Source organism: Lepisma saccharinum, chromosome 4 (genome assembly GCF_977018435.1).
Source record: "Lepisma saccharinum chromosome 4, izLepSacc3.1, whole genome shotgun sequence".
Lineage (NCBI taxonomy): Eukaryota > Metazoa > Arthropoda > Insecta > Zygentoma > Lepismatidae > Lepisma > Lepisma saccharinum.
In genome coordinates, this window is record NC_139232.1 from 97,575,179 (window position 1) to 97,591,769 (window position 16,591).

The 16,591-nt window shown below is 37.1% G+C and overlaps 1 protein-coding gene across 2 annotated transcripts in view; it reads left to right on the forward strand.

Annotated features, from left to right (window-relative positions):
• The first annotated feature begins 1,590 nt into the window (after positions 1 to 1,590).
• The window catches only part of plx (PTB_TBC1D1_like and TBC domain-containing protein plx), a 182,008-nt gene continuing 167,007 nt past the window's right edge, over positions 1,591 to 16,591 (forward strand). Inside the window, exons 1-2 of one of the 2 annotated variants that reach the window (XM_083120929.1) lie at positions 1,591 to 1,683; positions 5,556 to 5,821. In XM_083120929.1, coding sequence (XP_082977055.1) covers positions 5,708 to 5,821 — 114 coding nt within the window. In that variant the 5' untranslated portion in view covers positions 1,591 to 1,683; positions 5,556 to 5,707. Of the gene's footprint in view, positions 1,684 to 1,710; positions 1,903 to 5,555; positions 5,822 to 16,591 lie in introns of those variants that run through there. The other variant, XM_083120930.1, reaches the window with a different exon arrangement.

The window sequence follows — 16,591 nt, forward strand, 5'->3', positions numbered from 1 at the left end:
TAGACGAGATGTGTGACAGCTGGCATTGTCTTGATGAAGAATGATCCGACGGCGTTTGTTTGTTTTCCGTATTTGACGGAAGACCTCTGGCAAACAAACTGTTGTGTACCATTCAGAGTTGACCGTTCTACGTTCCTCTAAAGGCACAGTTGCCACATTACCAGTTTTCCCGAAAAAACAGGCAACCATTTGTTTCGATGTGCTTCGAACGCGAACAACTTTTGTTGGATTGGGTTCATCTTGAAACACCCATCCAGTCGACTGCTGTTTACGTTCCGGCTCATATGCATATATCCATGATTCGTCACCTGTTACAATCTTATATACGTCTTTTGAAGCACCACGATTGTATTTATTGAGCATTTGTTTGCACCAATTGACGCGAGCGTCTTTTTGAGTTTTTGTCAAATTGTGTGGGATCCAACCTTTCTCACAGCTAAATGATCATGTAATATTTTATATATGCTGGTGGAACTAATGCCTATGGTTACCTCAATCTCACAGTGTCACATGACGATCTTGCAGCATTAGGTTTTGCACAGCATCAATGTTTTCTTGAACAACAACTGATTTTGTACGACCTTCGCGAATCTCGTCGGTGAGCGAATGGCGGCCACGATTAAATTCGTTATACCAGCGTTTCACAGTGGCAAAGGATGGGGCTTCATCGCCAAATGTGGAAGTAAGTTGATCGATGCACTCTTGTCTTGATAATCCACGTCGAAAATCGTTAAACATCATCGCACGAAAATGTTCACGAGTTAATTCCATTTTATTGTTGTCGCTCAATCTCCAAGGCAACATAAACAACACAAATGAAGCTATTGACAAAACATTTGAAGTACGTTATGGTCAACAATGCCAGACGATTCCGTGCAAACGTCAAATCGCGCCTAACTTCAATCAGTGTTGCCAAGGCTCAAAATATAAATAGTGACCCTCGTATAACATAGAATTATGTAATCACAGAGTTATGTAGCCATCTTATATACAATTTTAAATATATGCATGTCATGAGAGAGTAATGTATGAATTATATGTTTGTGTCAATTACTCATATTATGGTATGCAAAACACTATAAATGGGCATTTGCCTGTAGTGTGAAGTTCTATAAATAAATAAATAAATAAACATGGAGGTAAGAAAGGTGTAGTGCCGTAGTGTTGTGCGATAAGTGAGACCTCTGGATGTATCCTTCAAGAATAGAAAAAATAACACAATTTGGTACAACAAAAGACAAACAATTTACACTCTATGTCTTCTATATTCGTTGATTGGGAAGGACGAGACAGCCTATTACACCGATGAATTTTTTTTAGCATTTAGTATGACGTCAGAAAGTGAGGCCCGAGAAGAGGCATTAGATTAGTTACCTCAACACCTTTCTTGGTCAAGTCCCGCCCTTCGTCTTCGGACGTAAGGGGATAATGAATTCATTGTTATGTTAGGCAACACATTGCAATTTTTGAAACGTCATAAGTCGAAGGGCGGGGCAGTGCTTGCTAAGTGTGCGATAAGTGAGACCCGGTGTTTATGATAGTCCTGCCAGTACGCTTACCTGACACCTAGCGGTGAAATACAGAAACAGGTGTAAATTCAAGGTGGTCGTGAAGAGTTGTCAGCTGGCCGTGATGTAAGGCAAAACATTCAAACCGTCGTTGTTAAGCTTGTTCCGTAAAGAGGTACGATATTCGAAATGTCGGTGCATAGTTATTCTTTGTTTTGTGTGTGGAAAAGAAGTTCAAAATGTTGTATTGTGTGAGAGGTTTTGACACATGCACAGTAGCTGAAGTTATCTGTGTTGTCACTTGTGAAATTAAAAGAAAAATGGCCATAAATTGTCTGACGTAAATTTACAGTGTAATGTTTGTTTACTATCGAAGATTTGCAGGGGAAAATAAGTAAGTTTGAATGATTAGTACCCAGAAAGAATTTTAGGAATTATATGGACTTTTGCAAATTTTTGTTTTATGATGTTGATTTCTTGATAGGATGGACGTATTCTTCCGTGATAGAGAGGAGTTCTGCATTTGTTGTACGAAATGTAAGATAGAATCACCTTCCGGTTCGTTCTGTTCCAAAGAATTTTCTTCCGTATGCTCTAGAATAAACAATTGCTATAGCTTCTGCCGGTGTAAAAAAATATATATTTATATGCAAGTATTTCACATACGGAAGTTTCTATGTGTGATACACCTTTTTTGTGTGTACACGTTTCAACCTTTGGAAAGTGCGAATTGTTATATCAATCTGTCTGCAATTTTATTGTATCCTGTAGTAGGTTGAGTGCATTCCAAGGAAGTTTAAGCATTACTTTATCAGTATATTACAACAGTGAGGATTTAATGTGTTTTTCAACCTTGTAGATTTGTAACTCGCTTCATTCTGTATTAAAAAGTAGATTGCACTGCTAGAAAATAGTCTGAAACATTCACAGAAGGAAAGATGTGAGGCTCACTTTCACGGAGGGACTGCTCAGTTTGTCCCCCCTTTCAGGGAAATATATATTTCACACACACACACCGGCTGATTAATGTTAAATCCGCCAATGAAATATTTTGAAAACTAAACAACGACTGAAGATGACCGGACCCCCCCCCCCTCCGATTTTCTTCATATTTCCTAATCACGAATCTGAAGTTAAAAGTTGTCGGAAACGTCTAGAAATTGCAAAATAAGCGAAAATAAGGCGTTAGTTTTCGGAATGGAGAACAACGATTTTTGCGAAATTATCAGTAAATTACAACAGTGAGGATTTAATGTGTTTTTCAACCTTATGGATTTGTTACTAGCTTCATTCTGTATTAAAAAGTAGATTGCACTGCTAGAAAATAGTCTGAAACATTCACAGAAGGAAAGATATGAAGCTCACTTTCACGGAGGGAGTGCCCCCTTTCAGGGAAATATATATTTCACACACACACACACCGGGTGATTAATGTTAAATCCACCAATGAAATATTTTGAAAACTAAACTGAACGACTGAAGATGACCGGACCCCCCCCCCCTTTCCGATTTTCTTCATATTTGGCATACTCACTAATTGAGGCCTCCTAACCATGAATCTGAAGTTAAAAGTTGTCGGAAACGTCTAGAAATTGCAAAATAAGCTAAAATAAGGCGATGGAAACTGTCTATTTTTGCAAATTTTTTTGTTTCACAACAAATATATATATTCTGATGCTACCACGACACCAAATTTTAACTATGCTTGCCTAACCGAAACTAACCTAACCACTCGTATATGGTTCGTGGGGCTAGCATCAATGGTTCGCAATTATTTTGCAATTTCTAGATCCTGATACTACCACGACACGAAATTTTAACTATGTTTGCCTAACCTAACCACACGTCAATGGTTTGTGGGGCTAGCGTCAATGGTTCACAATTATTTTGCAATTTCTAGACGTTTCTGACAAATGTTAACTTCAGATTCGTCATTAGCATTCCTAAATTAGTAAGTATGCCAAATATGAAGAAAATTGGAGAGGGGTCCGGTCATCTTCAGTCATACTAACTAAACAAGTTATTGTAGTGTTATTTTCAAATGAATGATACAGGTGGTGCACAGTGTTTTCACGTGACCACCAATATTACCACCTTGAAAGAAAACTATATTTTTTGGTATGGACTATGGCGTTTACATTTTTTACACACAGCAACTTTATATTCAGAAATATGCATAAGCTACAGAGGTATTCAAATATCACCTGACAATAGAAAGTAAGAATTGCACGTTTGTGGAGAGACATACTGTAATGCATCAAATAGTCATGCTGACTACTAAAAGTATAAAAACAGGAGAATTAATGTGAAGATTGTATTCATGAGAAAACTTCATTTCCATGGACGTCCGCAGGATATTTTCCAAGCAGGCATATTTTTCCCCATAATAGTGATGCCCCCTCAAATAACTGTATTTCAGTCTGAAATTATCATGTTCCTTCAATGTATTTATAATAATTAACATAAGTTACTGTCGCTGAAATGAAATGATGTGTGAAATATATAATGTTCAGGTGGACATTCATTTTCCAGGGGGGATGTGCCCCCACCCTTCCGGACGTCCATGTTCATTTGTATCACTCCTGTATCACCTTTGCATTATAGTAAGTACTACAATATTCGATACATTAAAATGTGCCTCTGCACTAGCACTGAATCTCCAATGTGCTCTTTAGGTTGATATTTGATATGTCTGGGGTAACATTTAGACCTCTATCATTTCTAATGTATGTAACACTACTTCAAGTTTCTGGTGTGAATTTGTTTGGAATTACATATGCATTGAAAAAATACAGATTTGTTACCAGGATGCAACCCTGTTGCTCACTATATCTTTTGTGTTGTGTCCCCTCATGTCTTTGTGATCAGTCAAAAGTGAAATAATATGAATCAGTCAAACCTCCATGTGTTTTTTTTTTACTTTAGATACCTATTTCAGGGGTGAGGTGGTTGGGGAGAAGGGAAGAGGATTCATTAATTTTTCACATCGGAAAGGTCAATTTCCATTTATTATTTCCTAATTTAACATTTGTTGCACGTGGAACATGAACCCCAATTTGCTCATATTGATTGTTCATCTATAGTTACAGGATTCCCACCATCTCGTCATTACCTGATTTAATTCGGAAGGAGGGGGTGGGGGAAATATACCACACAATAGGTCAAATTTTAACCACAATGCCTGTCACTCTCATTTACCTGGAAATGTTTGTAAATTGAATGTGTGTTGTACTTTCCTGGATTTGTGCATGAAAATAATTCCACTTTTTTCTTGAGCCAGCAGTTATTCTACATAAAATGCATTTTTTGTATTTCAAACAATGTTGAATAAACCCAGTGCTCGAAGAGGAAATTGCTAGCTGGAGAGATGCTTTGTCAAGTTTGGGGATAGGTGGGGGATGCTTGTATGGAACAATATGGAGACAATGCAGTTGGCAAGGGGGATACCAATCGAAATTATCCCAGTTGGCAGGGTAGCTTGATGAAAATTTTCTTAAGTGGGAGTGTGACATGTCCCCCGTGTTCCTCTCCACTTGGAGCACTATATAAACTTATTGTCTTGAATAGAAAGTGCTATTTAGCACTTAAAACCTGGTTATGACCACATTAAATTGTCAGAAAAGTGGAAAAATGAATTAGGTATTTGGAGGTAGGATCTTACCCCCTCTCCAAATTATCTGTCGCTGGCTACGTTGAGCCATATTCTAATAACCTTTAACATCTGCTCGATGTGTTGGTATCCATTACCCCACACAGACCTGCAGTACTTTTTCTGATAAATGAAAAATGGCATGTTTATTACAAAATATGTTACCCTAATCAGTTACATTAGGACCTCTTTTCCTGATAATAGATAGTTTCTGACACCCCAACCACCTTCACCCGACCCATTGGTTTCGCATCTGGACTTCAGACCAATTTCCTATCAGTGTTGCTGGCATATTAATTCTTATCTCATTTCAGGAAATAACTAATCTTCACTCGAAACAGATTATGAGATTATCATGATGAATAGCTGATCTAAGTATATTCTATCTTTTTTCGCAGATGCTGTCTTAACACATACTGAATGTGTTGCAATGTGTCGTAGTGTGTGATGATAAGTTACGTGAACTTAGGCAAGGAAACACCAGTGTGCCTTTGCAGTGCCTTTAGATATTCAGTCTCGTAGCAGCAAAAGTGTTGAGTAGTGTATCAAGATGAGGACCATGAAAGTGGATTATTTGGGATTTACCATCATGGACAAGAGATTTTCAGGCCCCATGCTACCTTGGATAATAGCAGAAATAAAGAGAAGGGGTACGAAGCAAAAGGTAAGTTGATAATACTGTGTCACGACTGGAGAATCTTCCTTGCTTGAAATTTTTTGACTTGCTTGGCACTTATTTTATTTGTAAAGGGTGTACAAATACAGGGTGCCTGAAAATTTTCACCTGGCACCTGAATTTTCAAATCCAATTTTAAAGAAGTTTGTTTTTAAATAACTAGTACCACATATGTTTGTGTGTTTCTGTGTTATGTGTACTATTAAATCAGACTAATAAACATACCATTATAAATTTCTACACTGTCATTAGCCAAATTTTTAAATTTGCAATGATAAGGTAGAGTCGCAATGTATTGCATAGTTATTCATGCTGTTACCAGTAGGCCAGTAGTTCTTTAGGAAGGCCACTCTGGTGCAAGAATGAAATGCATTTAATCCAGTCTTGTATTAATTAATAAATTAGATGCAAAATGTATAGCTTTATCTAAGTTGGATTTGTGGCTTTTTTTAGCCCATACTTGACCATATAAAGAAACTGGCTTTGAGGAAAATGGGCTGGTAGCTGAATTACATTGAATTTTGTCTACCCCTATGTATTATATTATATTCAGAAATAGATGGACATGGTTTAAACCTGTGATCCAGAAACCATCAATCAGAAGCTTCCAGAAGCAGTATTTGCTAAAACACCAGGTAGTGGCGGCTATTAGGTGTGTGTGATTGCCCCCCCCCCCCAACTTCTCGCCACTTTTGCCCCCTTACTATGCTTGCTAATCCTTATCTACAAAGGGAAATATACTGTCTTTGCCCCTCCCCCCCAGTCGAATCCCAGTCTGGGCATGTGTGTTGCTTATGACTGTCCCTTCATGATTTTCATCATATCATCACTCATCCTCATTTTCACAATTAGTCAAACATGGGAGGAAAGCAACCACAGATATTTTTGGTGGCTCATGAATGGTTTAGTACTCACTGCGTATGCTGGCAACAATCTTGAGAGAAAGTTCTGCAATCTTGCAATGGTCATGTACATTCATCCATGTCAACTTTGATGTAGTAACTATCAGATGATAGCTCCAGACATCATAAATTAACTAAAATGATTTGTCGATATCTGGAAAAGTGTTCTAAGGTTAATAGAAGTTTGACGCATCATAGACGCCTGTCTATAAAATGAATATTTAACATTTTTATGAACCAAGAAATTATTTTAGAAATTCCAATTCACTTTCATAGTTCATTATGTATTTTCCAATGTTCACAAAAGCTTTATAGCTCAAAGAATTAGGTGATCTCTGGTTTAAATGGTAAAACCAATTCATTATATATAACACCTTTCATGATGGTTTTTTGTACAGTCCCATATATTATCTATGGGTAGGAAACTGACAGATTTGCTTATTGAACCATGAAAACCACAATTAAAAATGGCATGCATTAAATTCCTATGATATGATTAAAATATCTATATTTTTTAAAAGGTGAATATTCAATCATATTTATCCAAGTGTGTAAATAATAATGTATGAACACCAAATGTAGAAATGAAGAAGGACCCCTCTCCCCCCTCATCAATAATAACATTCTCTCCCTTTCTGACATTTCCTTACTCAGTTTTTGCTGGTCACTTTGCTGACAAAATCGTCTTCTCAGTTCAGCCTCCCCATGGCACAGTGATAGCATTTTTGCCTTGTAATCAAGGGGTCCCGGGTTCAATACCCTGCGAAGGCACATAGTGGTTTGGATTCCACTTCAAACTGTAGTTCCAGTCCCGATTAGCCTTACTGTACATAAAGTGGACTTAAAACACCAACTCAAATAAAAAAAAACATAAAGTGAACTCAAAACATTACATCAATCAATCCTGTCCTGAGTTCTGAATGTTGGGGAAAATATGTATAAATACGAGCACAAGGTATTCATAGAAGATTGGTGGGGTTTCGTAAGTAAATAAATTAGCTGTTTCCTATCTTGCTTGGGTGTAGCTAACTTTGGAGGATCAGTTATCCAAGTCTGCAATGCATTAATCACAGTCCTTCAGTGTACTTTTGGTCATGTGGGTTAAATTCAAACAGTAATCAATCTCTTCCCCATGCCTGAAGAACCTTGTATTTGGATCTTCATGCCAGAAGTATATTTGCTTTCAGAACGGCTGCTGTCTACAAAACCACTAGGATCGAATTTTTTCCCACTTAACATTTAGCTATATTACTGTTTTATACTGGAAGAGTTTTCAAAATACACTCCGTGGCAAAAAAGGAATCGCCCCCTTGTGATAAAATCTAATATTTTTTTCAAGCTGTATGTTTTACTTTTTTTGTAATTATTTTGACAATTGTACATACTGCACATAATTTTAACATTTTCTGATATTTTACTTACTCTAACAATGAAGGTAATAATGAAGAAAGCAGTTAGTTGATTAAATTGTTAAGCTTTATGGCCTTACGTTATTGTTTAGTTATTTCTTGAAAAATTTAATATAGGCTACTCTACATTTGCATTAAAAAATATAACAACAAAGATTTAACATAATTTGGGTGACAATAATAATTGTGCAAAAATGTAGGAAAATGTAAGAGCTCCCTTCTTCATCTACATAGTATGTACTTTAAAATATCACACATTAACTGTTGTAAATATTACATTGTTGAAATAAATCCACAAATGAAGAAATACTGCTTTTCATTTTTAGTTTACAATACTGAATTGAATGCTATAGACTTTATTAAAAGCTTTGAGTTTATCTAAAGTTGATTCCTTGTAATAAGCTTTATTCCTTGATTTTTCTTTGTTTTCTGTTTCATTCTTGATGTAGGTTACTGTTGTACTATACAGTATATTTTCTGGGATTCATTCCTTATATCGTTGCCGCCTTGTAATTAAGGGGTCCCGGTGGAGGTACATTGCACAGTGCTTCAGAACCTGCTTTAAACACTCGTCCCGATTAGCTTATCTGTGCATAAAATGGACTTAAAACAACAATTCATTCCTTTCATGTTTTCTTCTACTTTCAACTTTTGAATGTCAAAAGTTTGAGAATTTGTTTTACATACTTAATAATGTGTGTATAATTCTTTGATAATGTTGTTTGTTTTTGTCAAGGTTTATTTAAGTTAACCTTATGTTTACATAGACTAATTACGACTGGTTAAAGTTGGTTAGAATCCACTGTGCAGCGTGCCTCCACCAAGATCCAAACTCCACCTGAGTGCAAGCAGTACCACTATGTAATCTGGGAGACTCATTAATCTCGTTTTATTTCTATATTCCCTCAATGCATTGCACATATTTCTCAAACGGCCATCACAAGTGTCTTTGATATTATCTAATTGCTGTGCTGATAATACTGAGCATACTTCACGGTCCTGAACATCATCTTGACATTGCTCTGGTAAAAAGAAAATAAATCTTGTAGCATTTGGAGTTGTCAGTACTTGTACAGAGATGATATATTCTTGTCTGAAGGAGAATGTTACTCTCAATTGTCTTCTGTTACATTATACAGGTATTTTGATGCTTACACACAAGATGTACTGCATTGAAGAGTCTTGGCAAAAAAATATATATATATATTTTTTGAATGTTTGCATGAACATTGTTTCACAATAAGAAAAGTACTTATTAGTGGTTCTGTTTCCATTACAATTTTCATAGGTTTTCTTTCCAAGAAGTTTAAAATATTTAAAAACTCACAACATTAGTCAAAGGGTATTTTAAGGGGGAGGAGAAGAATGCCATTCTCATATTTTTCTTATTGGCTAGAGGTGCAGATGACCAAGACTCGAACCTGGAACTTTAACATGCTGTGCAGTTTTCCTACCATTTGAGCTACTGTGCCAAACCTGGTTTTACATGATTTTTCACTTATATTGTGTAACGTGTGTGGAAATTGGCCCAACTGATAACACAGACACGATCAGTTTCCTTTGTAATACTAATCATGTCGACAGTAACAACTATCTCTCAGCTCAGAACTGAATATTACATTATGTTCTGGTTAAAGAAATTTATTATTATGTACAGGAGATGTAGCAGTCAGGAACTCGGTGAAATATGCAGGCTCAATCACATCTTGAACCAATTTGGTAGAACAGTATGCCAGCAAACTGGGTTTGAGTCCTGGTTGAGACCTTAAATTTGTACAGTAGAATCCTATCTGTACTTTATGACTGACAGCTATAACTTAAATATCAATCGTTTGAACTGTTATCCATGCCAATACTGATGTTAAGGTATAAATATTTTACCACATCTATGCCATGATTTACCCAAGTTCTGTTTAAAAGTGCTTGTAGATTTACATAAGAAATAATCAGAATGTGGAAATGCAAGACTGCGATGCTTCACAAAAATTCACTTTTTCATGTAATTTGAACACGGATGTAATCATGTAGACTATTCACACTTGCTAAAAACGTCTGCTTCCTCCAGAAGGTCAGGAGCGAGGAGCAACTGTTCTTTAAGAATGAGAAGTCCACACTATTGTCCTGTGTTGAAGTATTTGATGTTTAGCGCAAGATGGGTGATTTTCTGCACCTTAAAGCACTAACCGCACGGCCATGAAATTAGGCAGGTGGCAGAAGTTTGCACTGTTGCCACCTCGGAGCACAGTCCTGTGTGTTCGGAGGTTTAAGAGAATAAAATATCTCATTGTAGATTCGGTCTTTGTAATCCATGTGATAGAAACTGACAGTATTTGCTCAAAAGGTCAGGGAATGACAACTATTCCCTGGAGAGAGGTGGGTCTGATGCTCAAACTGGGTAACGGAGCCAGGTTGACTTTGCTGCACAGTGTCAACCAGCAACTTTTGTTTTGCTCTTGCTTTGCTTTTCCCATATATGGCATCAGCACAATTCTGCCCAGTTGCCTATTTTCATTGGCATGCATTTAGTTAGTAGTTGTACGCAGGAGATACATAAACTCTAGTAAAGATTTAAGCAGCACTTAAGCAATCATGAAGTAAACTTTAACAGAACTACCAAGACATAAATATAGTTTTAGAACAATTATATTAACTGAAATCAAAATTGAAGAAGATCTCAGAAAATTATTCTTTGTCTGCTAATATCAACGGTCTATTTTATATCCTGGGATACAAAATACTCAAGGAGCCTTACAATAGAAATAAGTCTTGGCCCCAACTTTACCTATTATTCTTTAAAGAATACATAACAAATTTGAATATTCACTGTTTAAAACAAAAGAACAGTGAAGTATAATGTGACTTCCATGAGGAGTTAACAATTGCTTATTATTATAAATTTACATAAAGTATTTGTAATTCAGCAATTGTTACTTCTTAGATTTTATCATAAACTTTCTGGTTAGGATTTATCCCTAAACAAGATTAAGGTTCTTTTAAATGTAGCAGCTCGAAGGAACTACAGCCTGGAAGGAATAACCTGGCAGTGATGTCAATCCCTGCTAAGTCAGCGTTGCCAACTGCTATGAAAGGAATTATGGCACGAGTAAGAGTATGAGCAGTAAGGATCGCGGTGCAAACTACCAATCTTCAATTTAACGTTAGCACTGCTAGATAAAATAGTCATAATAATAATAAAATGATAAATAATAATAATAGTAACATTGACATTAATTAATTGAACAATTGCTGAAAGAACATGTTATATATTATTGTGTAAGGCAAGTCAAAACAGGAAAGTGCAAAAATGCCGTACATTTAATCAGCAATGGGAAGCACATCATCATCATCTTCTTCACTTGTGCAAGATAGACTGTCATCACTGTCTGAATTGTCGCCGACATACACAGTTAAGTTTTCAATTCTTTCTTCCTAAAGTCCATCCTTCTCCCAGTAAAATTCCTCCCATTCCTGTGCATGTTGTACTGCTTTCTTCCAGTCCTCACTTGTCACCTGTCACCTCACGCTATTTTTTGTGAAGGTATTCCTGGTGACATAATTTTTCACGTTAGCCCAAATGAGTTCAATGGGATTGAGCTCAACACTTTGTGTCCTTTGCTTGCTGCAATTTCGTCCATGGCGTACCTCTTATAAACGACCTTGTTTATTTTAATTATTTCACATAATTCGGCTTTCAGCAAACCTTCTGCATGCGGTATATTGTGAGATGACGGCCACGACTTCATTTCATCCTTCCTGCTGTTTGATGTTGGAATTTTTTCCGCTAACTTCTTGTGGTACAGAGCATTGTCACACACAATAACAGAGTTTTGGGGGCAGATTGGGAAGAAGCTGTTCTTCGAACCACAACATAAAATTGTCAGTGTTCATCTCCCCATGATAGTCCCCAGAAGTTGTTTTTGAAAGGAACACTAACTTCGCCCCCTCCACAAATCCACTTTCACCACGGGCATGCACAATAATAAACCTGGGACCTTTTCTGTTGGCACTTTTAACCCCCCCCCCCCAAATCTTTAGAATCCAGGCAAACTTTGGGGACAGTGTGGTGTGTGTTCATGAAACTTTCATCCATGTAAATGAAAGACCAGGGGGGTTGCTCTCTGTGCAGTTCTTTAACTTCATGCAAAAATGATCGCCGCAAAGCAACAATGCTGTTTCGTTCAAGGAGTAGCTTCCTGCTGCCTACGCTGTGCTTTTTAAATCAACCCTAATTTTCTTATGATCATACACAACGACAACTCCGAACCCTTAAAATTAATATTTTCTTGCAGTTCCTTCATCAGTTTATCTACGGTGTCATGGATTGTTCGGCCACGACTGCTTCATCAAAAGAATCCAGATTTGTGGCACGTTGCTGGGCATTCGTTCATTTTTTACCTGGCGTTGAAAAAGATTTCCCGCTCGCACTCGCAATACTTTTGTCTTTCTCCTTCAAAATTCTCCACACAGATCTTTCACTGACATATCTTGCATCGCTGTGCAAGGGCTTGCCTTTTTTTACGCTACTGCTCTTTGTACCATAATGACAAAACCAGCAAAAAAAGCTCACTAACAAAGAAACAAAATAGCCTACAATCACTCGCTCATAGCTGTGGTTTGTTTTGAAAGACTAATTTAGCAGTGTGAGGGTTTGCATGCCTGCATCACCCCTCTCGGAATGATTTTGATTGGTTTGCACGTCACTTTTTCGTCCGCTCTGGCAAATGAGCCTTCACTTCTGGGAGGAGAGGTAAAGATGGAAGATGAAATCACTGCCAAGTTATTCCTTCTGCGCTGTAGATGAAGTCAAGTCCCCAATCAGGCTCAAAGATGTGTAGTACTTTGTATTTACTATCGTATCCACTTCTCTGAACAGGCCAAGAGGTCTCGATACTTCCCAGGAGAAAACCTCAGTTGCTTGTAAAATGTCACGTCAAAGTTAGCTTCATCACTTGAAGTTCAATTGCAACGTCCTTTGTTCAGACACAAAAAGGAGAGGAAATCACAACGCGAATGCGATTCAGACACTGATGGCACAGCCACATTCTTCAACTGCCATCGTGCGAGATAACTTGAAACTTGTTGCCTTTTGACCACCGTACACACATGAATCACAGGAAAATAACCTTCCTCGACCCCACGTTTCATTCCGCGTCACTCACTGTTCACTTCCTCTATGTGAACGTGAATTTCTTGGGAAATTAATCTTTCTTTACTCCACGAGAAACTTTTGCATCATGTGAACTGCACTTCTCGTATCAAACTCCTATTCCAGAACAAATAGTTGCTACTTCTATAACTTGACAAGTTTAAAAACAAGATGCTGCAAATAACTGTTGCGCAGCTCACACCACATTTCCCAACTCCATTCTTCGCAGCGACGTTGGTTCGCAGTGTTGCAACCTGGAGGGATCGGAATGGTCTGAGGATTTTCAACGAAATTTGTATTTGCTTTTCCCTGGGCTGTTTTCTACCTATCGATGTACAGAACTTCAGCTTACCTTTTGCCAAATACCCTTTTCCTTCTTTTAAAATTAGACCTCCCCAATGGCGCAGTGGTAGCGTCGTCGCCTTGTAATCAAGGGATCCCGGATTCGATTCCCGGTGGAGGCACTACATAGTGGTTCGGATCCCACTTTAAACTGTACGTCCAGTCCCGATTAGCCTTGCTGTGCATAAAGTGGACTTAAATCAATAAATCAATCCAATCCGATTCTTTTAAAACTTGAGAAACCACCCATGTAGATACTCCTTCAGATTTCGCAAAAATGTTGCAACATTATAAACTATTTCTCTGGCCTGTCCTCTAAGGGGCTTTCCAGATCAGATTGTGGATTTCGTTGGACCCGGCATGATTTGATTTTTGCATTTCAAAAATATGCAGACAAGAGTAAAGAGCAAGAACATTTCAGTGCTTTAAAAAAGAACACAGGCAAGCATGTTATCAGATTGGCTTCTCGTAGTGATTGTTGTTCGATAAACAAAAGAACCCCCACCCCACTCGGCTTTAAAAAAAACAGGCCACTGTTCGATGTCGCATTCAGAAAATGAAGTCATTTGCCCAGTAGTTCCTCTTCGTTATATACGTTAACGTGCATTCGTAATACTACAGTTTACGATCTGCGCACCACACGCATTTTCAAAGACGGATTAAATCAAATGAACCACTGATAAACTGATATGAGCCGGCACCGACAATCTACACAGTAAAAATAGTTTGTCATATTTGTTTTAGCTTAATTTTGCTGAGTTGGCACCACTCGTAGTCTCAAGGCCAGACCAGTACCTAGAAGAGTGGTGGAGATGATGACGTAGTAGGAAGTGCTCCGCAGCGATCTGCGCATATCGGGACTTAACTTGTCAGGCTATAAGAATAGACAAGCAACTCTCTCTTTGAGCACAAGGTTCCCATTGTTAACAATACAATTGTTTACTCCTAAACATTCAAGACTGTGTGATATTGGTTCCATACCAACAAGAAATGACACTGCAAACTTAAAAAAGGTTCTTGATAAATGGAAATAACTTGCCTACAGTGCAATTTAATTCAGAATGCTTTACAAAGAAATAAATTAAAAGAACTTATCAAATACATAATTACAAATTGCAGACTTCTCTGTATTATTAACATATCACAGATTTCGAAATCCTGTGATAACCAATTTAATTGAATGGTTGTGTACCATCATCAGTGATGAACTTTTACCTGGAAAATTGTTCAAAGTCTTTATTTTATGTGAAAGTGTAGCCTTGTTTCTGAGTAATTTTGAAAGAAAGTGTTTTGTGCTAACACTATAGCTGTATAATTTAATTAAGTCCTCCCACTACCATGGTAAACTGAAAGATAAGATTAGGAGTGAAGTAATTAAACAAAGACAAAAACCTGTAGGGGTTTTGGGTTTGATTCCTTTTCGAGGCATATTGCATAGTGGTTCAGTTCCAAATTTTAACTGTCAGGTCAATTCCAATCAACCTATCTCGTGGAGACTACATTAAACTTAATAAAAAATGTTCTTGAGCCTGTTAAACTTGGTGATGAAAGACAAAATATTTGAATCTTCAGAAGTATTGGGAAAATAATATATCCAAAAGCGTGGCACTTGAGAGGGGCGATCACCCTCCACGTGGATCCTTACCTGTGGACAAGCAAATTTGGTTTAGAAAACTAAGGGAAATATCTGAGAAAATACATTTAGAGTTCATGTGGGAACCCAGATCAGTTAACATACTTAGAAGAATTAATAATTTTGTGATGTGTTTCAGATGTTGTGTAATACATTTTAGCTTTGCCTTATGTAAGACTGTCAGGAATTAAGATGGAAAGGTTAAATTTCAAAGTTACAGTTGTATAATCTACAGCATTTTTCTATCTTGAGTAGATGACATGATATAACGACATGCTATCCCTTCTATTTTTAGTTTCTTTGGGTGAAAACTAATCTTCAGACATTGTTTAAATTGTATTTGCAAATGATTTTTTTAATCAGTAGTAAATTGGTTACCATTATAGATTATCCCAAGACTGTGAGAGTAGTAGATTAGATTAAGCATTTATCAGTCATGTAATTGATTGTACATTTAAGTGTACGCCTTTTTTTTCCCTTGTCATTTAACTTGAGCTTTGGACAGTTTTCTAAGACTGCTATTTAATATCCATGAGACCAATATAACTTGTGGTAAATTATTTATGATTACTTATCATGTAAATTGCAAATGTCAGTGAATGATTTATTAAGGGTGCTTACTAAATGAAAAGCTAAAGTAAAAACTGGCATTTCTTTCCTCCAGCAGTTAATTCCTAATCAACTCCTCCCTTGGAGGGAAATTTGAGGGTGTTTGTTGATGAAATGTACAAGTTTTGATGACTGAAATATCATATTATATTCTGCAGAGATTTTAAAGCCAGCTCAATGGTCGAGCACCGTAATTGGTTGACTTTCACTCTAGCCACCAAAGTCCCCTGGTTCGAGTCACAAGCTGATCATGGGTGTTGTTCGTGAGTTGTTCATCAATTTCTTCCTCATTGTTGCTATTAGCCAAAAGGTGGCAGAAAAGCGACGCTTAAAAGCAAAAACACTGCACCCTTGACACACTGTAACCACTCGAGAAAGTTGTATATTTTGCATGGTTTATGAAGATTTTTGTTTATGAACGATTTCATTTGTCTTTAGCTCACAGTAATGTGTTATTGTGAAGTACAGTATGTCTGTTACCTTACTGTAAATCAGAACACCCTGAAAGCTTCAAGCAAGTGAATATATCACCCAACACGACATTCCACAACTGCAGCTATAGTTTTATGTTATTAGGTTTATGGCTAATAGTTATATTCAACATATGCATGCTTTCACTATTTGAGTGTGCATCCAAATGGTTTTCATCAATAAATAGGTGCAAAGTACTTCAAAATGGCAGTTTTTATTTAACGCAGGCCATACTGTGGGATCAAA